At 39.3% G+C, this 27,184-nt stretch overlaps 1 protein-coding gene across 1 annotated transcript in view; it reads right to left on the reverse strand.

Moving 5' to 3' along the window:
• Positions 1-2,730: 2,730 nt before the first annotated feature.
• Positions 2,731-27,184, reverse strand: part of LOC134202107 (PHD finger protein 12-like) — a 107,972-nt gene continuing 83,518 nt past the window's right edge. The window contains 4 exon segments of the mRNA XM_062677181.1: positions 2,731-3,066; positions 3,126-3,409; positions 26,066-26,410; positions 26,413-26,666. Coding sequence (XP_062533165.1) covers positions 2,862-3,066; positions 3,126-3,409; positions 26,066-26,410; positions 26,413-26,666 — 1,088 coding nt within the window. The 3' untranslated portion in view covers positions 2,731-2,861.

Consider the following 27,184-nt stretch of genomic DNA (forward strand, 5'->3'; position numbering starts at 1 on the left):
TTATTTTGGCAATAAGTAGGTTTAGGTTTAATCTTAGTTCTGATACTTTTTCTTGTGAAATGGTGGTCAGGTTTGGTTTTTTATAATAAAACAAATGTGATCGGTGCTATTCCCAGTGAGGAGGTGGGTAATTGTAAGATTGTGTTGGTGAGCCACAGGGCAGCCATTCTGAATGACACCGTAAGAGGCCTTAATACACTTCCCTGTGGCACGCCGAGAGTGTTCCCCACGGGACTCGAAACAGAATCATTAAAGGCATTAAAGAAGCTATACCTAAGATGGAAGCCTCATCCCTGTGGATAAGGAACCTTGGGCCAACAACCTACTGTTCCCGAAACATCAATTTGTTAGAGAATCCGATAATGAAAGAATACGGACTGATTTTACGGCGACGACTCAACGCGAAACAACGGACAGTAGGGTAAATTGGCACAATTTGCCAATGAGGCACGCCGCATGAAGCTTGAGATCCTGGGACTGAGTGAAGTCAGTTGGCCAAACTTTGGAGAACACAGAACGCCGTCGGGACAAGTTCTGCTATACTCTGGTTTATGAGGTGAACACGCTCCCCGGCATCGCGGAGTTGGCTTCCTTCTATGCGCTCAGGCACACTCTGCGCTTATGAAGTGGGAACCTATAAGTGGCAGGATAATCGTTGCCAGATTTAGAACACGGGTCATAAACCTTACTTTAATCGAATGATATGCGCCAACCGATGCTGCCGATCTGCAAGACAACGAGAACTTCTACAGTCAACTCAAGGCCGTCGTAGATAGAATTCCGAAGGGTGATATCAAGATCTGTTTAGGCGACTTCAATGCGAAGATCGGATCCGACAACTCGAACCATGAGCGCATTATGGGACGCCATGGTCTCGGAGAAATGAGCGAAAACGGATAGCTGTTCGCAAAACATCCATTTCGCAGCTTTTGTGATAATAACGACATGGTAATCGAGGGATCGCTCTTCCCTCATCGACCGGTTCACAAGGTCACGTGGGTCTCCCTTGCCGGCTTTACAGAAAATCAAATCGACCACATCTGCATCAGCCGAAAATGGAAACGGAGCCTTCTTGATGTACGGAATAAACGTAGTGCCGATATCGCATCTGATCATCATCTCCTCATCGGCGAAACACGCCTGCACATTGCGCGGGTTCGTCGGCAGGAGGAGAGAGTTGGACGACAGATCAACACACGCCAACTAAAAGATGCCACGGTGAAACGGTCCTTTGTTGAAGAACTGGAGACGCGAAACTGGAGATTCCGGAAGGTGGCAACGTGGAAGACCGCCATCAAGAATGCCTTCATCGCCACTACTGCATCGTTTATTTCGTAATATCTGAGACACCGCAACTTTCCCGGTCGACTGGATGCAAGGTATCTTAGTGAAGGTACCCAAAAAGGGTGACCTGACTGTATGCGATAACTGGCGAGGCATTGTGTTGATGTGTACCGTTCTCAAAGTTCTATGCAAAGTTTTCCTATCCCGGATTCAAGAGAAGATCGTTGCGACTCTCCGGCGGCAGCAGGCCGGATTCTCCTCCGTATCATGCTGGAGCAGGTCAACGAATTCCAAGAGTCCCTTTACTTGGTATTCATTGACTACGAAAAAGCTTTCGACCGTTACAATCACGAGAATATGTGGGCGCCCTGAGACGCAAGGGGGTTCCTGAGAAAATCATCGGCCATATCGAGGCACAGTAAGAGGCCTTTTCGTGTAAAGTGCTGCACAATGGGGTCTGGTCCGATCCTATCCGGGTCGTAGCTGGTGTGAGGCAAGGATGTATTCTATCATCGTTACTGTTCCTTATCGACGAGATTCTGGTAAGTGCGATTGACCGTGAACCAAACCGCGGGCTGTTATGGCAGCCTATAACCATGGAGCACCTAAACGACTTCGAATTGTCTGACGACGTTGCACTCCTCGCTCAACGGCGCTCTGATATGAAAAGTAAGCTTAACGACCTTGCCGAGCGCTGCTATTCGGCAGGCTTAGTCATCAACGTCAACAAAACCAAATTGTTGGATGTAAACGCGGTGACCTCTTCCAGTTTCACAGTAGCCGGGCAACCAGTGGAGAATGTTGAAAGCGTCCAATATCTTGGTAGCCAAATTACGTCAGACGTCGGTACCAAGATCGACATAGGCGCACGGATCAAGAAAGCAAGGGCTGTTTTTGCGAGTTTAGGAAATAGCTGGAAAAACAGGCAGATAAGTGAAGGCACCAAAATACGAATTTTCAACTCCAACGTGAAATCTGTGCTGTTATACGCTAGCGAAACATGGTGTGTATCAGTGAAGAACACTCAACGGCTGCAGGTGTTCATCAACAGATGCTTGCGGTATATAATTCGGGTCTGGGTGCCTCACAACTGGATCTCAAACAACGAGCTCCATCGTCGTTGTCACCAGAGGCCGATAGCAACTGAAATTCGGGATAGGAAGTGGGGCTGGGTCGGCCACACTCTACGTAGGGGCGGAAACGAAATCTGTAAACAAGCATTAGACTGGAACCCAGCGGGACATCGCAGCAGAGGTAGACCCAGAGGCTCATGGCGGCGAAGCCTCAATAAAGAAATAAAAGAAGTCGACCGAAATCTATCCTGGCAACATGTTAAAGCGATAGCTGGACAACGCTCAGGATAAAGATCTTTCAAGTTGGCCCTTTGCACCACCGGAGGTGTACAGGATCCATAAGCAAGTAAGTAAAAGCTGACAATCATTTGAATATGTTTTTGCTCATAAATTTATTTTTATTATAGCAGCTTCGTAGTGTACAAATACATAAGGATAGAATGAGTTCTCAAATGAATAATTTAATATATAGGTATGGCTTATATAGCAACAATTAAAAGCTGTCTACTTCTCTTCGTCTTCTTCAGAAGAATCATCAGTTTCTTCAAAATCTTCCGTATTATTATCGTAATTGGTAATAGTGAAAACAAATGACATACATCCGAATTTTATTACCGAACCCTGATGAATTATAGCAGTTCCTTCCCAACCCGATATTTTTGGATTTGGAATGACACAGCTGCATTTAGTTTGTGTCACAACTGCCATGCTGAAAAAAAAGATGTTTATAAGCCATAACAATTAACATATATATATATATATATATACCTTGTGGATGAGAGAAAATCATACTTTTCCCTTATGCAGTGTCGGGATCTGTCTATAAGAGATAACATATCCTGACGAATTTTCTGTTTGTCCATTTTTCTATCTTTACTGCTGTCATCATGTTCATCTCTCTTTGACTTTTTTGCAGAGGGTTGTTGCCCGCAATCATTGGGCGATTCAGGTTTTGCCTCAACTACTCGGTCTGAAAAATCACACGTGAATAGCTGTCCATTTACCACTGTTCCAAATTCGGAATAGTTCAACAATTCAAACATTTTGGTAATCTGAAAAGAACGCAACATACGAACTAATTAGAATCATTTTGTTAAACAAAACTAAAGGGCATCTTTAGTAGAGTTATAAATTGTATGGGAGTTAGGAAATGAAATTGAAACTGTAAGGGCATCTTTAGTAGAGTTATAAATCGTATGGGAGTTAGGAAATGAAATTGAAACTGTAAAATGTTATCTTCAACAGACGTTATAGTTTTAAAATTCGAACAGTTTCGTCGGGAAATTTATAATTGGAATACTGCTCAGTTTCTCAGTTTCGTCCAAAACAATAGAAGATGACGTCATCAGCTACAAAAAATACTATTTCATCGACATCATAACAGTTTGACATTTGAATTGGCTTCGGAAGATTATTTTTTCGTTTTCCAGTATAAAATATGTGCAGCTCATAACTGCTACTGAAGATGTAGGGTGACCATATGAAATTTTCACAAAAGAGGACATTTTACCAAAATCATAACAAAAAAGGAGGACATTCTGAGGCAAAAGGAGGACAAGCTACTAAATTAAAAGTCACTATATATTTTGTTCAAAACAAAAGTAGAGCCACAGACAAACAGACGTAACAGATAGAACAGTTTCCTGAAAAATTCATCGCCCAGTTACTTTAGCACCATCTCTTAGGAAGAAAATCTTAGGATCTTAGGAAGAAAAAAACACACATACATACACACGCAATGGAAACGGTTTAGCGTATCGGGAATGTAGTCATGCCTCCCTCGTTTGCTGTTGGAGGTGATCCCTAACCCCGCACTTCCTGGACAACCCAGGATGTCTGTTGAGCAGATTCCCCCTTCATTGCTTAGGAAGAAAAAAAAACATACATACACACACACACATACATACACACATACAGACATCACTTCAATTCATCTAGCTGAGTCGATTGGTATATAACAATATGGGTCTACGAGCCTTCTATAAAAAGTTCGGTTTTGGAGTGATCCTATACTGCCGTCATACGCATATTTGTCCCATGTTTGCTAGGATTTCCTATGTACATGGGACAATTATGCGTAGAACGGCAGTATAGCCTTTATGTATACTTTGTATACGAGAAAGGCAAAAACTGAGGTAATCACCTTCAGTATAACTTGAACCCATGTTCTGGAACAAAGTTAATTGCCTACATTATGGATGGAAGTCCGTCGTTGTAGCGTACCAGACATTTATCTGTGATGTTGTAGGCAATTACCTTGAAAATTGATTTTTGTATCGAATAATTATAGCAACCTTTATTATAATGTTAATATGAAGGTATCAGCCTCTGTTTCAATTGTTACGACTTGAGAAATTTCTGATATAATGTTTGTTATTTCAACAACTAACCAGCCAAATTGACCAAATTGACACACATTTTGTTATAATATTTTTCTGAAAAAAAAAAACTCCCCTTGTTATAATTTTGTTATGCATTATTGATCGGGTATAATCCATAAAATAAGTTACGATAGCATAATACGAGTTTGATGATTATTTTTCATGTTTTGTAAGAGTGTTCATACTGCCCCACGAGAATAGTTCTACTCAAATTGCCTTATTTTCAATAATACTCAAAACAGAAATGATGGTTAATAAGTATTAGTATCACGTAGTTATTAAAAACCCGACATATATACACTTTCAATCAATTAACATTGATGAAAACATTAGGGTGTCCATATTGCCCCTTGTCCCCCTACTACATGTTTTACGGTAGTTAGTTTTAAGAGGCCACAGTAAGTTATTACAGGTAAGATAAAGATTTAACTGTTTTGAGATAATGGATTCAAACACTTTCGATAGAGTGCATAGTATACCTATCGGACGATAGTTATTATCGGTAACAGGATTTTCAATTTTACCTATTGGTAGAATTCTTGCTATTTTTCAATCTACGGGGAACTCAGGAAGTAGTAATACAGCAGTAAAAATATTGGTAATGTACGGTAGAGTAGAGTTACACATAAAGATAACTTCAAAATGTGTAGTGGAATTGAATCATTTCAAAAGAAAAACTTGACGGTGCTCCAACGACATTTTTGTTTGAATGAAAATGAAAGGTAGAAGGAGTACAATGTAACCTATAATAATTCACTTGTCATAAGACGAGTTTGTACAATCCCATTGAATTCCACCACTTAATTGTATCTTGACAGATACGTATCTCAAAAATCAATCACTTGCGGGTTTGGATCTAATTCTTAGGCCCGATATCCACGTAGCGTCTTTTCAACGCTGCGTGCACACGGCGTTAAAAGGACGCAGATGTGCATCGGGAAAAAGCGGTAACGCAGCGTCACCGCATCGATGCACACCTGCGTTTTTTCAACGCCACGTGCACGCAGCGTTGAAAAAACGCTACGTGGGCATCGGGCCTTAGTTTGAACATGATTTCACGCAGAGCGCGCAGAGCGGACGCTTCAAAGCGATCGCAACGGAGCGAACACAGCAACACGGAGGCGCTGGTAACATTTTCAACTGAAATCTATCGCATTGGTTTTGGTGCCCGGTGTGTTGCTGCAGATCATTCAACCTCAACGAACCAGCATTTTATATGAAGAAAGGGCTGACTACAACAATAGCACTGTTGCGATCCCGTGTTGCCAGTGGTGATGCTTTCATTACATTACATTTACAGTATCCCCCGCTTATCCGGACCTCGCTAATCCGACGACTCGTTAGTCCGGATCTCGCTAATTCGGAATTTTCCGGATTAAAAAGTACCAACACCCATTTGAGCACATTATGCTGTCAGTTTTCAAATTTGTGCTGTGATTTTGTTTTGGTTCATTTGTATGGATTTGACAGTCGGATTAACGAGAGAAACCCCGATAGTCCGGCCATACATTTGTCGGATCAGCGGGGGTATACTGTATTAGGTTGTATGACAAACTGCGGAATGCCATTCCGCGGAGTTCCATTCCGCGGAATGCAACATATCCCGGAAAATCATTTCGCGGGATGTACATTGCGCGGGAACTGACCATTTCGCGGAATTCCGTATCGCGGAATGAGCCATTTTACCGAAAATTTAATTGGGTGTAATATGTTTAGCTGAGCTGCAAATGTCACCTTTTCTCGTACTTTGTATATACAGCTGTTGAGATTTTTTCACAGTGTTTTATTTGCCATCAGACTATGAGTCACATATAATACTTGATATACCGAATGTTGACATTAGACGTCATATGCATTATTTCCAGTGAAACCTTGAAAATGAGATGTAAGAACATTTACATCAAGTTACTCTATCAAGTAATATTGCGCAGACGGCACATTACAGAATATAAGTGATAAAGCGAACCTGACTAACTTTGCCTCTTTGCCTTCATAGCATGCATGCATTTTACCGACAGCTTGAGCTTGAGCTTGATTGACTGCTCGTAGTTGCTACTCCATTATGACCAGATCAGCTGTTCTTGCACAGGGAACCAACAGATGTTTGCTTGGGACTAGCACACATCTTCAATGTACAAGTACTGGTGATCTCATTTGTTAGGTCATACTGGCGCCTGCCACGTCAGAATGCAAGTCAATGTAGGGAAGGGGAGGAAATGATGATGCAATCACTCGCCCACTGCAAGCCGAATATACCTCTGCACTTGCCACGAGTTCATGCGGAATTTGTTGGAATTTCTGGGTTAGGTTGGAGAGGCAGAGGTCCGTCTTGGTTAACGAGCTGCCAATGTGATAGATAGGAGAAGGTAACTGATGGAATTTCTAATTGGATGTAGGAAACGAGCTCTATAGTTCATTTCCAATTCTAGCAGATTACTGTTAGAATACTCAAGTTGAAGGTATAGGAATAGTAATGGAAACGGTATGAAAGTCCATTTCCAGTTCTAGCGATTGCTAGAACATGAGAAATATAGAGGAAGATACAAAGTAGGAGAATGGAACGGACCTGGGATTGAACCCACGACCTCCTGCGTATGAGGCAGCAGCAGTAGCCATATGACTACCAAGCCCGCTAGCATGCATGCATTTTACCGACATACGAAAAAACACTGAATTCACCCTTCTTTAAGTGCGCGGTATAAGGAAAAATAATTATATGTGTATAAGGGGCCCCACACACGTTCCGACATGTTGTACAACTTTGACTCCACCCCTAGGAAATTTGGTTCGGTCGGAGCAAAGTCGGACCGTCTGTGGGCAAGTTGTACTGTCAAACAGTCGTACAACCAGCGATGCCAGATCTACGGAATTGAATGCTTTCTATGGATCTACGGATCCGTAGATAAAAACTACGGGAATTTGAAAATTTCTGCGGAAATCCACGGATTTTTTAAGCACACTTTTAGTATCAATTGGTGTGGTTTCAAATTTAGTTTAAATTGAGTGAACAATATGTGTAAGTTCCTGATATATGGGTTTCTATTAAGAGGGAAAGACCGTTACAAATATTTATTGAAAGTTATGTCCTATTGGTCTCCGAAAGGTCAATGGGAGATAACGAACTTCTGGCAAGCTTCCATTTGAAGAGAAAGGGAAGAATATCAGCGTTGAAAAGAGATCATTTTTCATGCTGATACTCTTCCCTCCCTCCCCTTTCCATTATGAGAGCAATCTTGAAATTTTATTTCTGGTCGACCCTTGACCGAGATTAACACTGCCTAAAGTCCAGTAAAGAATCACATTGAAAATAATTCTTGTGCATGATCCATGAAGCTTGTTGCAAATAACCAATTCATTCAGTGAAGTCTAACATCCTATTTAAATTCTTGAATAACATTCTTACTATTGTTCTCCAATCCTGAAGCTAGGTTTGAACAACCGCACCGTGTGTGCAATCTTTGTGGAATTTAGCATTCACCCTCCACCAGGTGTAAACGAAGAAGGCCATACCCGTAATTAATTTCAAGGCTCAAGAAAACCCAGTCATCTGGATTCTTGACTGCTCAATTCATAAAACAGCTCAAACATTTTATTACATATACATTTCGCCAATTTTCATAAATTCTGGAGACAATCATAAAAAAATTCCCTGAGAAGTCTAGGGTTTTTTTTTAGGACATTCCATTTGACATTTCAATGTAAATTCCTTCGAAAAAAATCTTCAGGGATTCATCCGGAAGTTCCTTAAGGAATTCTTTTAGAAACTCCTTCGGAAATTCCCTTAGCAATTCTCTCATAAATTATTTTACGAATACTTGTTAAAAATCCACTCAAGTTCTCCTTCGAAAAATCCTTCAATAATTAATTTGTAAATTCCTCTAAAAATACTTTCGGGTGCTCCTCGAGGAGTTCCAAATGATTTTCAAAGAAATCCGCCAGTAATTCCATTGCACATTCTTCCAGGAATACCTTCGGAAAAGTCCTTGTAAATTTCTCCAGTAGTCTCTTCGAAAGTTTCTACGGGAAATCCTCTGAAAATTCTTCTTAAGAATGAGGAACATTCTTTAACAAAACTTTGGAAATTCCTTTTGCAATTCGTTCGGATACTCCTAGAGCTTCGTCCTAGAATTTTCTAGAGGAAGTTCCAAATGAACTACTGTATTCATCATTTATTTAATTAACATCTAAACAGATAACACTGAATCAACAATTTGACGCCACAATGCACGGTTCGAGGCCGCATCTCTCCATCCTCGGATACGCCCCACGCTCGCCAAGTCGTTCTGCACCTGGTCTGCCCATCTCGCTCGCTGCGCTCCACGCCGTCTCGTACCTGCCGGATCGGAAGCGAACACCATCTTTGCAGGGTTGCTGTCCGGCATTCTTGCAACATGTCCTGCCCATCGTACCCTTCCTACTACTGTATAAATTTCTGAATAAATGGAAATTTTCGAGTACCGATTTCGATAAAAAATAATAAAATAATTTCTGATAATCCTGAAAATATTTCTAAAGGATTTTTTGGAGGAATTCCCTTAAAAATCCTCATAAGAATATCTGATCAAATTTCCGGAAGAATTCTTTACGGAAATATATATAGAAATTGCCGAAGGAATTTGTGGAAAGTTCTGAAATTCTGAAATTACTTTAGGAGGTTCCGAAGAAGTTTCTGAATTCATTTGCGAAGGATTTTTCAAAAGATGTCCTGCTGGAATTTTGAATTCCTGGAATAGTTTTTGATGGAATATCTAGAGAAATTCTGAAAGAATTAAAAAAAATTTTAAGGTGTGCCTTGATAATGTTTTGGATGACTTACCGAATTAATTCCTGGAGGTTTTTCCCATAGAATTTATAGAAAAGTGTCTAGAAGACTTTCCAAAGAATTTCTGGATAAATTTATGAAATAACACCAGGATGATTAGTTCAAGATTTTGTTTCGAGGAATTTCTGGAGGTACTTCTGGATTAAATAGAAGTTTGGTAATGGATGGATTGTAATCTCGATATTTTGAGGGTTTTTTCGTTTGCAATCTTAATTTCAGTGTAAAAATAGGGTTGTGTTTTACTTATGTACTGGATTAGTTCTGACCTTATAGATCTTACTGCTGACGCCAATATATTTCCTCAAAATTATTGGGGAACCAACATTACCACAACTATAGCATCGCCATCGCTACAGCTACATAATTTGAAATGTTTTGAAAAAAAAGGAGGTCCATAATATTAATTATATTGAAATTTCTATTAGAGATCCCCCTGGCAATAACGGAGTAGCAACCGTGGGCGATCAATCATGCTCATGCTCATGCTCATGAAATTTCTATTAGAGATCAATACATAAAATGTGAAATGGTAGTGTCAGCGTTGGAAACAGTTACTATCAAAAAGATGTATAGCAACTGCCATTATGACGAGTGTGGAAGTGTGTGTATATGGCACTATGCCCTATTTATTTTTAGTTTTTCATGAAATTTACACGGTAAAAAATCAACACGCTCAATTTAACTGTTCCATCTATTGAATGCTCAACTTTACAATCACTATAATTGAAAATGATATTCCTTTGATTTTGAAGTGGTGTCACATCTTTCACAAGTGTGCTGAGTGCAGACAATTCCATAACATCAACATTGTTGATCAAAATGCTACTCACTCTATGTTGAAATGATTAGCACTTCGATCAGCACCAATAATGTCTCCACTAGAACTGAAAGTGCTATGCTATTGAATTCACAGGTTCAAGGCTATTGATTTAAGAGTGGAGCGATATTGGTGTTGTTCTAAAAATAGATGACAGCTCTTTCATCTGTTCTGCTTAATTCAAGAGGTATTTCGAAGTGTGAGATGGAGTCATGGTAAGACGAAGGACTTTCAAGCAAAGATATGTTATTCAAATCTGAGCTGAGGCAATTATATTTTTTTATTTTGTTGTTTTATATTCAAAATATTGTGCACGTCAAATGGAAGTGGTGGTCTTTGAATGCGACGAGCTCAGCTATTGATATTGATTTGATTCCAAAGTAGTGCATATTCAAATGCAGAACAGTTCGCATGAACGTGTATATTTTTTACCGTGTAGGATATAAGAGTGAAATCAGGAATGATTCAGTTTCATTCCAAATTTTCGACCACTATTCTAGTTTGAATCTGGAGCCAAATAGAACAAACTCGCTGGTTTTCCCAGCAGTGTTCCTTTCATGTTTTTCAAATTTCCAATTAAATGAAATCATCATGTTGGCGCCAAGAAAGGCGCCGTAATTGCAAAGTAGATTGATCCGTAGATAAAATGACGCATTCATACACACTTAAAAGGCTATTTTCATCTCGGTTAAATAAATTAACGAACATGATCGTTAAAGCTTATTTTAACCGATATCTCGTCAATAAATACGACGTTTACATAAGTTACTGAAACTCGGCAGTCAAGTTTGCCATCGTCATCGGTAGTTCGGAATTTGACTGAGTTTCGGAAAACCCATCTGTCAAACATTTGAGCTCTAGCGTGCTCTGTAAAGAAACACGTGAAGAAGCAAGAGCAATGGAAAAATAGAATTTTCATATTTGAATTGGTAAGTATTCATTTTGATTTCAATTTCCTGCACGGGCAGGGCACTATAACCTGTTAAAAAATCACACAACATTTTACGTCAATTTTAACATTAGAAATAATGAATGTTATGTCCGTATTAATTTCAGCTCCAGATGAAACTCAAACAAAATAATACCAGAGATACACAAGATCGATGGAAATTGCTTACCCCGCATGACGGAGTCAAAATAAACACGTTAAACATCGTTGGAATCAGAAACCTACGGACTGGTCCTGTCTTGGGTCCTGTTCTCTAGCAATAACATTAAATGGCTGCCAGAGAGAATAGAATTTCTGTTTACTTTGCTAGGCAATAATCAGGTATTAGGTAGTCATCATATCGTTTTTCACACAAAGATGATCAAAAATAAAATCTACTTTCGTATTGATTAATGCTTCTTATTTTTGTTTTGATTCGACTGAAAATAAATAAAAATAATTATTCACTGAATTTCGGCAAATCCCTTTACCGAATTAATCGGGAACGCATTACCGAACAGCATGGTAAATTTTGACAGCTGGGTGCTGTCGAGCATTTTACGACCAATCGGTAATTCGAACTTTCACCGAGATTTTTACCGAGATATCAGCTGTTGGATTCTCGGCAATTTATTTTGCCGGCCTCGGCGAAAAAAATTAAGTGTGTAAGTGTTTTCCATGTAATAGCTGATTTTTCATACAAAAATTTATATGATTTTCAAACAAAAGTGGACAAAGAGGGACAAATGAAATACCATGGATTTGATGGGCCTGCATGTATGCTTTCAGAATACGATTGAAATTTTTGTTAATACAGTAATATCCCGATTTTATCACCCCCCTGGTGAATTTTGGGGTTATAAAACAGGGTATGTGACAAAATTGGAAAAAAAATATTTTCATTTTTTTTAATTCATTCCACAAATATGAATCATTTTATGCCTTGGAAAGGCCAAATGTGTGAACGGTACCCGTTATTTGTTGTCGAAATGGCTTACAGAATATTTCCCAGGTACTCAGAAGTCGTTCGTAATAAACTACAGGTGGTGAAAGTTATTTCATGAAAATCAATGTGATTTTTGGTATTATTTACGAAATAAAAAGAATGACAAATTTTTTTGGGGTGACAAAATTGGGTCGAAAACGTGACAAAATCGGGACGTGATAAAATCGTGTCGAAAACGTGATAAAATCGGGGGTAGACAAAATCGGGGGTAGCCAAATCGGGGAGTGACAAAATCGGGTCAACACTGTATTTGCTACTAGCTGCAGAAGAAGGCTCGGAAAAATATCACTTTTTTATGAAAAAACGCTTATAATATGCTTGAAAATGAAACTGTCAAACATCTTATGTGACCAAAAGATACGCTTTCCAAAGACCGTGAAGCGATGCTTGGACAGTTTTTGAAAATATTTTGAATTGGTGAAAGTGGAAGCTAAAAACATTTTTTTCGGAGCCACCCTATCTAAATTTAATAATTTTGTCATAAAACATTACCTATATGAGATATAATAAATGTTTATTAAGCAAAATGCTTATAATTAAATTCTTTATAACTTTGTAGAATAATCTCCTAACTCAAAAGGTTAAAAAAATTGATTTTCAAAAAAAATCACAAAAGGGCCACCTTAATGGCAACTTACACCAAAAATAGATATTTTTGTGTAGATCATTTCTTCTAAAGACGTCAAAACTATAGCACCGATAGTTTTCGAGTTATCGATTTATGTCGTGAAATTTGACGAATTCGACCATTGTGCCGCGGTTGGCTCTTTTTTGCAAATTGAATGCGAATCAATCGGACTCTGCTGTGCCAAAGGCTTGCTTGGCTAAAGCATTTGATGAGTTTGATTGCCTTACGTATGCGGTCGCGTGTACTCAGACGACTAATGACGGTGGAAGACCGACACTTGATTACAATTAATTGCATCTTCTTCATTGGCATTACATCCCCCACTGGGACATTGCCGCCTCGCAGCTTAGTGTTCAATTAGCACTTCCACAGTTATTAACTGCGAGGTTTCTAAGCCAAGTTACCATTTCTGCATTCGTATATCATGAGGCTAACACGATGATGCTTTTATGCCCAAGGAAGTCGAGACAATTTCCAATCCGAAAATTGTCTAGACCGGCACCGGGAATCGAACCCAGCCACCCTCAGCATGGTCTTGCTTTGTAGCCGTGCATCTTACCGCACGGCTAAGGAGGGTCCTACAATTAATTGCATATTATTCGGCAACTCGCCCGTACGAAAACCATTTTTTTGTTAAATATCTTGGCTGTGCATATGCTAAAAATAATTGTGTTTCCGCAACTAGTATTTCATTACCATATATACGTTCAATCAGGTAAACATTATACCATTTCGATAACCTATTGTATAGAGTACTTTATGGTGCAGAACATCAATTGGGCTGGTTTTCGAAGAGGTCAATACCATTAACTGTATAAATATTGGGGCTGTGGGCTAAAAGTACGCAGGAACGTGTGGGGCAAGAGTACGCATGTGAACCTTTGAGTTCTGTTGTTAAACTCGTTTCTTCGGCCGAATTGAGACTACTTCCAATGCGTAAAGATCCACAACAAAAAAAGGGACAGAAATCGAAGATTATCACAAGTTCTTCTTCTAAGGGGCAAGCCGGAGTAAACGCGACATTCGATGCGACGCGACAGTGCAATTTGACAGTCTGTTGATAATTATTGTTATTCTGTTACGTGAGTCGCGTCGCGTTTACTCTGGCTTGCCCCTAAGGATGAGCTAAAACCATTCGGCGTTAGAAGCGACGAACAAATCGCAGAAACAAAATCATGAAATTGTATTAGGTATTGTTTTACATCTAAACATAGTTTGAAAACACAATTTCATCTAAATGATTATTTCATTTTATCAGAAGACATATCCATAAATTACGCAACGCTTAGCTGGGGGGGGCTGTTGCGAAATGTATGACGATCCATGCTTTTTGTTAGAGGATTCATACAAAAATTGTAGAATAGGGGGGAGGGGTGATGAAATGGCCAAATTTTGCGTAACGTAATTAGTGGAATTTCTTTAAGGAAAATTCCTTTGTCTACGTCACGCGAAACCTGATATATTTTTACCTCCATAGTTTTTTGGTATTTAAAAAAACACAATGTTTTATTCGCATGAAAGTTCACATTTCTAGGACCCCTCCCTCTTTCAGACTTACGTTATCTTTAAACATTCCAAAATATACTTTCAGTAAACATCAATTAAATGTTATTAGATCATTTTTGTGTTAACCCTTATGCGGCCAACAAAAAAAACACACGTCGATGGCCGACAGGGTACCCGTGTTCCACTAAATTGATATTCTCATAACTTCAACAATTTTCAACCGATTTGGATAATTTTGACAGTTTTGGAAACAGAAACTCATATACTTTTTGCCTATTGTCAAGGTTTACAGCTTATGCCCATGGTCATACAAGAAATTTTTGAAGTAAGGCTTAAGAGTCTACACGTGTAACCAAAGCCCATTCAGCCAGTTTCGAATATGCTACAAGCTCTTTGCGCTTCTTAGAATTGAAGGTGTTTACAATATATGCTTCGGGTAATGCAAAAATCCCTGAAATAAAGTCTTAGTCATCCAAGAAATCCCTGGAGTAAAGCTTAAAGATCTACTCGCGTAACCAAAGGCCTATTATGCAAATTCAAACACGGTACATGCTCTTTGTGGTACTTAGCATAGAATGCGTTCACAGTATATGTTCCGAGTCATGCAAGAAATCTCTGGAGTAAGGCCTTAAGGTCTACACTCATAACCATGGGTCTATGGACTTGTCTCAAAAGTGGTACATGCTCTTTGCGCATCTTGAAATCAAATGTGATCACTACATATGTTCTGCGCTATCGAAGAAATCTCTCGGATAAGTCCTCTGGCACCTTCATTGCATATGTCCATGGTCATCCAAGAAAACCCTGGAAAAGGCCTTCAGGTCTACACGCGTAACCAGAGATCTTTTAGATTGTTTCAAAACTGGTACATGCCCTTTGTGGTACATAGAATAGAACGCCTTTATTGCATATGTTCATGGTCATCCAAGAAAACCCTGGAAAAGGCCTTAAGATCTACACGCGTAACTAAAGAGGTTTCAGATTTTTTCAAAAGTGTTACATGCCCTTTGTGGTACATAGAATAGATTGCGTCCATTGCATAGGTTCATGGTCATCCAAGAAAACCCTGGAATAGGACTTTAAATCTGCATGGGTACCCAGAGATCTTTTGGCTTGTTTCAAAAGTGGTACATGCCCTTGTGGTACATAGAAAAGAATACGTCCATTGCAAATGTTTATGGTCTTCCAAGAAAATGCTAAAATAGGCCTCAGGATCTTCACACGTAACCTTTCGGATTGTTTCAAAAGTGGCATATGCCCTTTTTAGTACATTGAATATACCGCTTTCATTGCATATGTTCATGGGTATCCAAGAGAACACTTGAACAATCAGGGTCTTTAAGGTCACTCCTTACGGAATCCAAGTTTCAAAGTGCTCGCGTTTTCGGGGGCACTCCACTCGATACGGAAGTAACGCACAACTGTCATTTTTATTATTTCACGCATGCTGCGACGCAGCAAAGCTAAATCAACAAAAAATACAGTTGTGCGCCGCCTCCGTATCGATTGGTGTGCCCCCGAAAACGCGAGCACTTTGAAACTTGGATTCCGTGAGGAGTGGCCTTAATCTAATTTTAATATGGTACATGATCTTTGCGATATTAGCCCGTTTTTTCCCTCACGTTCTCGGCGTGAAGTTGTATCGTTCCAATTTATTTACATTTTGCATTTCCAAAGCATAGACTTCATATTAGTGATATCAATGAAGTTTGTATATTACCTGGAACCAACAACAACAAGACAACAATAACTACTTGGAATGCTAATATATCAAGATGAGGTTCCACATCTTGTTTATTCTTCAATAACTGCCCAGAGCTAATGACAACAACTTGAACTACTTGAAATGCAAACATATATCAATAGCCTTCCGTTCGTGGGTTGGTCTACAGATCATTCCTATATGGAGTTCATAGACTACCTAGTACCATGGCAAAAACAAAAACTACAGCAGACGTTCGATAACTGCAAATCATTTAACTGCAATTCGATAGTTGCAACAGTTTTACAGTTATCGGACCGCTAAACTTCAAACCGATGTCAGACTCAATGACAGCTGCATTGCGCTGCACATTTAGATGCACTTTTCTTGTATTTGACGTTCGATTGACAACCGTTTGACGTCTAGAAGGCGTTGCAGTTATCGAACGGCATTCGATAACTGAAAAGTAAACATTTTGCAGTTATCGAACGGCTACTGTACTAGGAATGCGTATATTTACTCAGATGAGGTTGACCCGATTTTGTCACTCCCAGATTTTGTCTACCCCTGATTTTGCCTAACCCGATTTTATCACGTTTTCGATCCAATTTGCAGCAAACAATAAAGATTTTCATGAAATAACTTTCACTGCCTGTAGCTTATTATGAATCATTTATGAGTACCTGTTGATAAGTTTGTACGTCTCTTCGACAAAAAAATACGGATTCCATTCACGTATTTTGCCTTGCCTTCATTACGGAGCCCACGACAATGAAAATAACTACTTAAAATACAAACATATACCAAGAAGGAGTCTCACAACTTGCTTATTTTCAAATAACTGCCTCTATTAAGGAGATTGATCCATCGACCTTGACTCTATTTCATAGACTACCTGAAGCTCAAGACAACAACAAGAACTACTTGGAATACAAACATATACCAAGATGAGGTCACAAAACTTGTTTATTCTTCGACAACTGCCTCCATTACGGAGATTGATCTAGAGAACTTCGGTGGGATTTGATCCAACGAAACCAGTACGCTAGACAGGTGTTTTTCCCTACTAAGCTACGAAGGACCTCCGTCGTCCTCCGCAGCTTAGCGGGTACTGATGAAACCAAATTCACAGCACCGGGCATGTAGCCGAACTCTCGCAATACATTCTCAGAACGAACTCTCTCATATATGTTTTTTGTACAATGCCAACCAAGTAGGATGAGTATTTAGTGTTATCTGGCTCCTACACACTTGCTTCATCACCAACGGCGCTCGATGAAGTAGGGTTGTGTGAGATTGGGCCAGTTGGTCGTCAGATCCCAACTCGATCACATAAGCGAAGAGAGATCGCCTTTCGAGTTCAGTACATTCAAAGTTAATTGCCTATGTTCCGGGTATTGAGCCACCCGGAGTGGAAATTAATTACTATGTCTGAAACTCGATTATGCATATGCACAACATGTAATAGATTAAGTTCGGAAAAGGCATTGGAGGAAAACCGCTACCTTCCGTCCCTATCAGTTGTTCTTCAATAACTGCATCCGTTACGGAGGTTGATCTACCGACCTTGACTCTATGGAGTTCGTAGACTACCTGGATCCCACGACAACAACAAGAACTACATGGAATACAAACATATACCAAGAAAGGGTCACGCTACTTGTTTATTCTTCGATAACTGCCTTCATTACGGAGATTGATCCGAAGATCTTGACTGTATGGCTTTCGTAGACTACCTGGAACTCACAACAACAACAAGAAATACATGAAATACAAACATATACCAAGAAGAGGTCAAAAAACATGTTTATTCTTCAATAACTGCCTCCATTACGAAGATTGATCCACAGACCTTGACTCTATGGAGTTCGTAGACTACCTGGAGTCCTCGACAACAACAAGAATTACTTGGAATACACACATATACCAAGAAGGGGTCACGCAACTTGTTTATTCTTCGATAACTGCCTCCATTATGGAGATAGATCCGAAGATCTTGACTGTTTGGAGTTCGTAGACTACCTGGAACTCACGACAACAACAAGAACTACATGAAATACAAACATATACCAAGAAGGGGCCACACAACTTGTTTTTTCTTCAATAACTGCCTCCATTACGGAGGTTGATCCACCGACCTTGAATCTATGGAGTTCGTAGACTACCTGGAGCCAACGACAACAACAAGAACTACTTGGAATACAAACATATATCAAGAAGGGGTCACAAAACTTTTTTATTCTTCAAACGCTGCCTTCGTTACCGAGGTCGATCCCCAGACCTTGACTCTATGGAATTCGTAGACTACCTGGAGTCCTCGACAACAACAAGAACTACTTGGAATATACACATATACCAAGAAGGGGTCACGCAACTTGTTTATTCATCGATAACTGCCTCCATTACGGAGATTGATCCGAAGACCTTGACTGTATGGAGTTCGTAGACTACTCTATATGTATACAGAAATGATAAGTGAGAGACTTGCTCTTTCTCTTTAGGATTCAATCCTTGTGCACAGCACATGTTTCGAAATGGACAAATTGTTATGAAATTTGCGAAAAAGAATCCACGTGTCTTGGAGGGACTCGAACCCTCAACCTCCTACTCTCTAGATAGGCGTGATAACCGCTACACAACAAGACCACTTAAAGGTCACGTTTGCTTAAATTAATTGTAATCAAATGTCGGTCTTCCACCGTCATTAGTCGTCTGAGTACACGCTACCGCATACGTAAGGCAATCAAACTCATCAAATGCTTTAGCCAAGCAAGCAGGCTTCGGAATTCTCACTCATAACCTGCGATTAATCCATTAAGCGGAGTGTGATTTTTCATGGTCCCCCTGTGAGGAAGTATTCTCACACAACATTTTTATGGCGGGCGGGCGGAATGGCGGGTGATAAATTCGTGAGCGCCGGATCGCCGGATAATTTAGTTTTAATCCACAAAGCGAGGGGAAAAACTGCTGTATTGACCCTTCTGCTTATCGTGGCGCATCGTCAGATTCAATCAGCTTGGAGAGACAAAGTGAGCAGCATTTGATTTTCGCGAAACATGGGAAGAAGGATAACAATTTTTCGCACCATCGCTTGTGCCGGAGTTTATCGCACTGTAATTTATCCGGATAAAATGCATGGTGGAGTGATCTGTCGTCGCGTGAGTGAGTGAGAAATCCGAACCCTGCAAGCAAGCCTTTGGCATAGCAGAGTGCGATTGATTCGCACTCTATACAAATCCGCCCAGCCCGTTGTTGGAGCATGCAGTGCGATCCTCTCGTTTAATAAACAATGTGCACTCGCTTGACTGTGGATATATAACAGTAAAGCACATGTGGAGAATGGACAAATCAAGCATCCGAAAGCTGACCGCGGTGGAGGTTGGTACTCGGATTCTGATGGCTTTTCCGCAAACGTGACCTTTAAGTGGTCTTGTTTTGTAGGGATTATCACGCCTATCTAGAGTGTAGGAGGTTGAGGGTTCGAGTCCCTCCAAGACACGTGGATTCTTTTTCGCAAATTTCATATCAATTTGTCCATTTCGAAACATGTGCTGTGCATATGCACAGCCAACATATTTAACAAAAAATGGTTTTCGTACGGCCGAGTTGCCGAATAATATGCAATTAATTGTATATTTGGTTTTTGGATTTTTGACGAAATTTCTTGGGAAAAAAAGTGCAACACATTTTTTTTTCACCTTTGATGCGTTTTTCAACTAGAACTCTTCGCTAAAAAATGTAACGTGCCCTGTTTTGATTTATTTTACTCAATTTATTGAATACAAGAAAGCTGCTTTCCGGCACGCGTGAGCCCACAAAGAGCGGTTCGAGGTTCGACATTTGATGAGCGGAGCGGACACAGCAGCACGATGGCGTGGGTAGCATTGGCAGGCAACGCTGAACATTTATTTCAAATGGTGGAGGCTTAGCGAAAAATCATCGAGTCGGACAGTTTCAACAAAAGGTGCCGACAAGCGTTTGGATGCAGTTAGTTATTGGTAAGGCGCATTGGGAAATGAAAATTGGTTCTTCTCAGGACCAACATTTTATGGAAAGAAAGAGTTATTTTATTTAATTTTTATTTTGTTTTATTGATGGCCAGGGGCCAAGTCACCGATGTGAATTTGGAATTCATATCGTCCATGATACACCAGGGACTTAAGAAAAAGGCTTCACACCATCTTTACCGACGGGGGTTTTAAGTTTTGCGGGATATAATCATAGTATATCGCTGCCTAAGGAGTTGGGGATAGTTTTATGATGAATACTTAAGGTGTGGAGAAATGTCTAATATATATGATTATATGTCTTACATTTAGTTCTAATTAAAATCAATAGCGTTTGGGTCATGTTTCCATCAAGCAACAGAAGCTCGAAAAGTACGTTAACAAAATAATTAGGTAATCGCACGTGTTTCAGTCTAAATATAATGATATTGATGATGAAGTAGGAAACTCTAATGAAAACGTATTTTAACTATAGTGTTGCATTAGATTTTGAGGATTATTTAGTGAAAGCCTCTAAAACTGCATTCAAAGGCCAAAGCGGGCCGCAGTTTAGAACCGTTCACCAAGCAATCATCAAAAATTCTCTACTCACAATTTTAATCACTACATATTCTGAACTTCATTTCGAGAAGACCCCGAATACTGTCATTGTGGGCTACGATAGTCCTCGACAGCATAAGAATTGCCTCCAATCAAGATTCAACAGTTCATGAGCTTTAATTTGATGATGGGCTTAGGAAGTCTTATGATTGATCTCCACGTCTATGTTTCTAACGTCAATCTTTTCGTATCCTGTCATAATTATGTCAAATGTTTAGTACGGTGTCATATCGTCTAACAATGTTTAATTATACTATCATTTTGTCTGTCTTAGTTATTACATGTTTCCTACGTTATTCAGTTTAAATCTATGCTAGTTGTAGATTATGTTACGTATAGCTGTCAGTAAATTGCCTCCATTTGTTTATCACTAAAGCGTTATTCGAAGATGAAGAAATGGTCCCTAAGTTGTCTAATTGTCCTGAAGCCTTAAAAGCAAGCGTAACTATAATTCAAGACAAAATTTTCAAAACGACTTATCTGCTTTTGTAAACAAAGTTTCAAACGACGATTTGACGAATCTGATGGCTGTCCCATGCAAACTAGCACCATCAACAGGTAGCGGAAACCTTCACCTACCTATTGGTGGTGTTGGTTTGCGTGGGTCCCGCTATTTAGACCCTTCATAGAGAGCAATCCCATTGAAGGCGCGCCCCTTATCAATAGGATATCAATCCTTTCTTGAGAAAACAGAACAGTAATACTGTTTTTGGCCATGCATCGGAGCCGTAGCCACATCCTTGTCTTGCTTCTAGAATATCACCAGTGAAACTCTTAAAACCCGGGATTTAGCTCTGTCTACAAGACCATTTCACGCAAGAGAATTTATTCAGTAATAAGAACTTCCGTGTGTTCCTCTCACTACCATTGTTCACCAGTTCAAGAAGAGTTAGTACGTATTTAAACCCCCGATTTTTCCAGCAGTCAGTTCAGCCTAGGACCGGGTACCGAGGTTTTTTAACTAATTGCTTGAAAAGTTGTTTCCGCTGCATACAGTTTAGCCTCAAACAAGAGGAATTCGAGTCTTTCAACTGTCTGCAAGGTAACATTAATTATGTTTTATTTCTGAGACTGCTATTGGTAGCGAGGACTAAATACGATGAATCCCTAATTACCACAACTTATTGCCCTAGCTAGAAAAATGGATTAGGCTAGGGCTCTGTTTGGTAGATCTTACACCGCAACACACTACGTCAAAGTGATCTACCGTGTTACGGGAAACATGATTAATGATTAATAAATTATTAAATTAAATGATGATTAATGATTAATAAATTCTAATGATTAACAGAAACAAAACCAAATAATCTTGCCAGAAAATTCACTTTTTTGAAAAGAACTATGTGTTATTAATTCTTAAAGTTCTCCTCACTTTGCCACATACGTTCCCATCGCGGGCGAAAACTAAACGTTGCAAATAAATATATTTGCGTTTGGTTTCGTGCCTTTTCTGATTCTGCTTATTTCTCTTTTATTTCGAACATTTTTGAGGATGGTGTCTTCTAGGATTGTGATATCCTCCTCTGAAAGCCAGTCGAGTGGCTTCAGCGGCGATTTGGCCGATGAATCATGTTAATTCTATGGCTAGAGCCTCAAAGTCCATTCAACTGGGAGCAACTATTCGCCTTCTTGATTCAGTTGACCTCCGAGCAGTTTGCTCAATGTTAATAAAGAGACACAAATTATAATAGAAAATACCATCCATTTCGTATAGCTACGTAGTCCTACGTCACCTTTGCGTACAACCCGATTGGGCTGCACCTTTGAGTTTTTTTTCTATTGTATGGTAATAACGAGCCTAGCAAACTTCTGGGAGTGCCTACGAATGTTTATACTTATAATCGACACAAATAAAATCGTGATCACTTATTCCACCAAGAGAAGATTGATAAACATTATTAATGCTTCTCGTGCAGTTTCCAGTAAACAAATCGATGACGGTAGATAATCCAGACCTGTGGCATGTAGGAGCAATACCAATTAACTTGGAGGACAGTGAATTCAGATTTTCAATGAATTTCGTGCATTTGTTCGAATTCTGGGCTATCAAGTTAATGTTGAAATCACCCATTACTAGAATATTGGGCTCAGTAGATGATAGTTCTGAGATAACGGCGAAAATACGATTTAAACACTATTTATTTATATCAGGGGGCTTGTATATGACACCACACACAAGGTTCATATAGGGAAAGGTTCGGCACTTCATACCATTGCTCCAATATCCATCCCATCAAAACAAAGCATTGAAAAGGAATTTGATTTGTTCTCTATTTTTGTGATTTTTTTCACCAGTGAACAAGCAAAAAGAAGCGACAAGGTTGGTGCTGTATTTCTTTGTTTTGCGATGAGATGATTATATGTTCAGTGAGATGGGAAACAGAACAGTTCCCCTATTTCAATTTATTGAATAGATAGTCAATCTCACTCTCATTTTCAGATTTGAAGATGACCGAATACTTCAAATTTTTCTTTAAATAGAAGGCCACACCACCGCCTCTTTTTGCCTTTCTCGTATACTAAGTATACGGCTATATAATCGCGCCAAAAACCAACTTTTTATAGAAGACCCGGAGACCCATAGTGTTATATACCGATCGACTCAATTCGACTAATTGAGGTGATGTCTGTGTGTATGTGTGTGTGTCTGTGCGCACCCACGTACCAAAATGTAGCAAATGTGTCAATATTTTTTTGGGCACTTACGCTTAACCGAATAAGTTGCATTCGACGCAGAATTCTATTCCATTGTTTTTATTGAAAAATGGCCAGATCGGACAATGTGCTCAAAAGTAACGGCCAAAATAGTATTTTTATAATGCACGAGAAAGGCACCATCACCGCTAGGTGGATAATTCAGGGTTTATTCTTATTACGTCGATCAAATCAGCACTCAATTTCAATAAAATTCCTGGAGTGTTTTTGTAGGAAAGATTTTAGCCTACCATATTCAAAGTAATGAAATTTGATGTTTCATTCATAAATGGATTCTTGGAATTGTATAACAGGTGAGGAAACTGATTTTGGCAAAGAGTTAGGATTGGTTGTTACCAGAGCATAAAATATTCACTAACATGAAGCACATTCGCTGCAGTTTTGACAATCGTGTTTTGATTATTGAAAACATGTAATGACTTACACAGTTTACTTCTTCATAAATTCATTCAATTGATTACCACTGAGTAATGGTAACTGTAATGGCGAAAAAAATATAATTAGCCTTGATTATATGTATTGACATTTGGCGCTTAAAATGCCCCTCAATTAAACGAGATTAGATCTATGTGTGTATTTTTTTAATCATCAAACATGTGTTTAGTTTTACAGATATTTAATAATTTGTGATATTCAAATAAATACTCACTGACCCATATTCATTCTAAAAATTGACGGTGCAGAGCCTAATATGAATATGTTTAGAAGTGAAGTGACAAAGAAGGCCGATGGGCTTCATAAAAATAATCGAATATTTAGAGTTCTGGTTGGTACCTACAATGGTATTGATATTACTAGGGACCATCATATCACAACTACATGAATGAAGGAATTCTCGTTTTTTTTGCTTGAAACTTACGAGCTTTAAGGCTTCTGGCCAGTAAAATGGCTCACTTGCATAGGAAGATCCATTAATTACGTAACGTAAAATTTGACTTTTTCAAACACCCTACCCCCCATTGTCACACTTTTTGTATGGAGAATCTGAAAATGTATGGATCGTCATAATTCACTCAACCTCCTCCCTCTAAGCGTTACGTAATTTGTGGACGTTCCCCTATAGGTACTATTTCTTCAGAAACTAAAGAACAACGATAAAAAAGAGGCAAACACTGTTCCGAATCATAGAAGTCATAATAACAAATTTATCAAACTGGTATTACAAGTGCGCAAAAACAGAATCGAATAGGCAGCCCCCACAGAGAAGTGATGATTTTAGCGTTGTTCTAACTCATTTTGTTTTGGCGACCGCACAGCTGTGTAGAATAAATTGAAATACATCATCAGAACCAGTGCTCCTTACGTTTGGAGTCTCTGTGGTTTATGTCTAAAACCACCCCCGTGGCAACGCCACTGCATGGCAGCATGCGAAAAGTCTCTCGCGGTATGCTACATATCGTATATGTATACAGAGATGATAAGTGAGAGATTTTTTCATTCTCTTTTTGCTATCAATACTAATTGTAGCTATCAAAACATGTGTACATGTAGGTAATCGACTATGCCCTCCTCTGACTGTTCAAAGTGAAACGGAGTGATGTTAAAAGACTTCATAGTTTCAAGATTCATGGTTTTCCTACCAAATAAAATAAGAATAATTAAACTTAATAAAAAAAATTAAACTAATGCTAGATGTTAAGTGTTCAGTCTGTGCGACCTCTGGTCGAAGATGGTGATTCTGTCTTTTTAGAAAAAAAACATGGGTCACCCGGCTGACACCCGCGTTAAAAGAAAGTGTTTCAAACGTGCCCCCCACATTAGGAAATATTATGAGTGCTATTACTTATGATACTGAAAAATCGTGATTAAAATGGAAAAAGGCATTATTCTTATCATTTCGGCACCGCCAGGGGGAACTTGGCCAGTACCTTTCTCTTTCGATAAACAATTAGGTTAAGACGGTATAATATACCCTTAGTTAATTATAGTTTTCAAAGAGGGCGTTTTGGCCAGGTGGGGCGCATTATACCCTCTTACCCTATCATAATTTGTGTTGTAAAAAGGCACACAATCAATGTAGTTAGATTGTCATGTAGGAATACGCGCACGTTTAGCACAATCGTGTTGCACAGGAGCATATGCACTATATGATGAAATTTATTGACCAGAAGATTAGAGCAGCATCCCCCCTACTATAGAGGTAGTCTCACACCACAGGAATTTGGTCCGCCTATTTCCCCCTATGTATTTTTATGCGAACCCATTTAAAATGCACGGGGCCAAAAACAGGCGGAAAATTTTCCAGAGGTGTGAGGCTACCAGTCATAAAGCTTTTACCTAAACACACGCGACGCCTTGCCATGACTGTATCTGGGTCCGCCATGCAAGGTTTCATTGACACTTCAATACCAACACTACAGAATATTATCGCAGGTGCGTCGTTTGAGTTTGGGGAACCTTCAATCATAAACAAAAATACAACTGTCATCAATGTCATCCATCCCTTTTTCTGTCGTAGTCCCTCACGAATGTCCTCCTTTTGTTTTACACCTCAATGTCTGCCGTTAAAAGTCATTTGTATCGTTACAGATATGAAACAATGATAATAAGTCAACTATGTTAACATCAGCATTGCTCTGTTATGGAGATTACATACCTCATCGTAGAAAATTGTTGCATGCTTGTCTGAAACGAAGCAACAGGTTCCGTACTTCGCCAGATGTACATCGTTGCCTTGCCCGGTTCCGATAGAAATAGAGCGATACCGCATATAGATGGAACTAGATAGGTCAGGTGTTTCAAACCAGCTACAACCTGGCATATTTACTTCCACAGGAGTAATCACGGCACGCACTCGTATGTCGATGTTGGTTACATGTTTTTCCAATATCTTGCTCATTAAATATATTTTCTGCTCATTTGATTGTGGTGTCTTTTCCGATTGATCTTCTTTGGGCTCTACTTTGATTGGAGTAACAACTGCAGTAGCGCTATTGTTCTCTAGCATATTGCCGTCACGTCTGGGGCTGGTAAATTCTCTTGCGATACGTTCGATATCGTCCTTCGTAAGTAATTGACTGGGAAGAGTCGTGGATTTGATAGGTTTTCTGATTTTAAGATTTCTCTCACATTTTCCGAAGATAGACTGGCAGAACCGCTCTGTAGTACGTCACTACTTTGTAGAATTATTTGATGAAGTCGCTGGTAGGCAAGCATTTTGATCAACGAATCATCCAAACATTGCAGCTCTTCATTGACTATAAATAATAAAATACATAAATTATTGTGATGCTCAAGTTTCTTTAAATGAGATTTTGGGAATGCAGATGTTAAAAATTTACGTCAAAAAATATTCAACTATAGTATTGACCAGATCTTGCACGTTTTTGAGCCGATTTTATCACCCTCAATAATTTGGAAAATTTTAGCCATTCTTTTTATTTTTGTAAATAATACCCCAAACAACAATGATTTTTTTGAATACCTATTCGTGAAGTCGAAGCTCCGGTGGAACTTCAAGAGAGTAGCAGGTTTGAGTCCCTCCAAGACACGTGGATTCTTTTTCGCAAATTTCATATTAATTTGTCTCGAAACGAGTGCTGTGCATATGCACAGCCAAGATATTGAACAAAAAAAGAACCTCTTTAATCTTTATTAAGGCACTTCGACCGGGCAACAATTTCGAGAACGTTGTTGCGGCAGAACTGATAAGAAGGATGGTAACGGCTTGTGATGCTGCAATGCCGCGAAAATTGGAGCCAAACAGCAATCGGCT

The sequence above is a fragment of the Armigeres subalbatus genome, unplaced genomic scaffold, assembly GCF_024139115.2.
Source record: "Armigeres subalbatus isolate Guangzhou_Male unplaced genomic scaffold, GZ_Asu_2 Contig1008, whole genome shotgun sequence".
NCBI classification, from domain to species: domain Eukaryota; kingdom Metazoa; phylum Arthropoda; class Insecta; order Diptera; family Culicidae; genus Armigeres; species Armigeres subalbatus.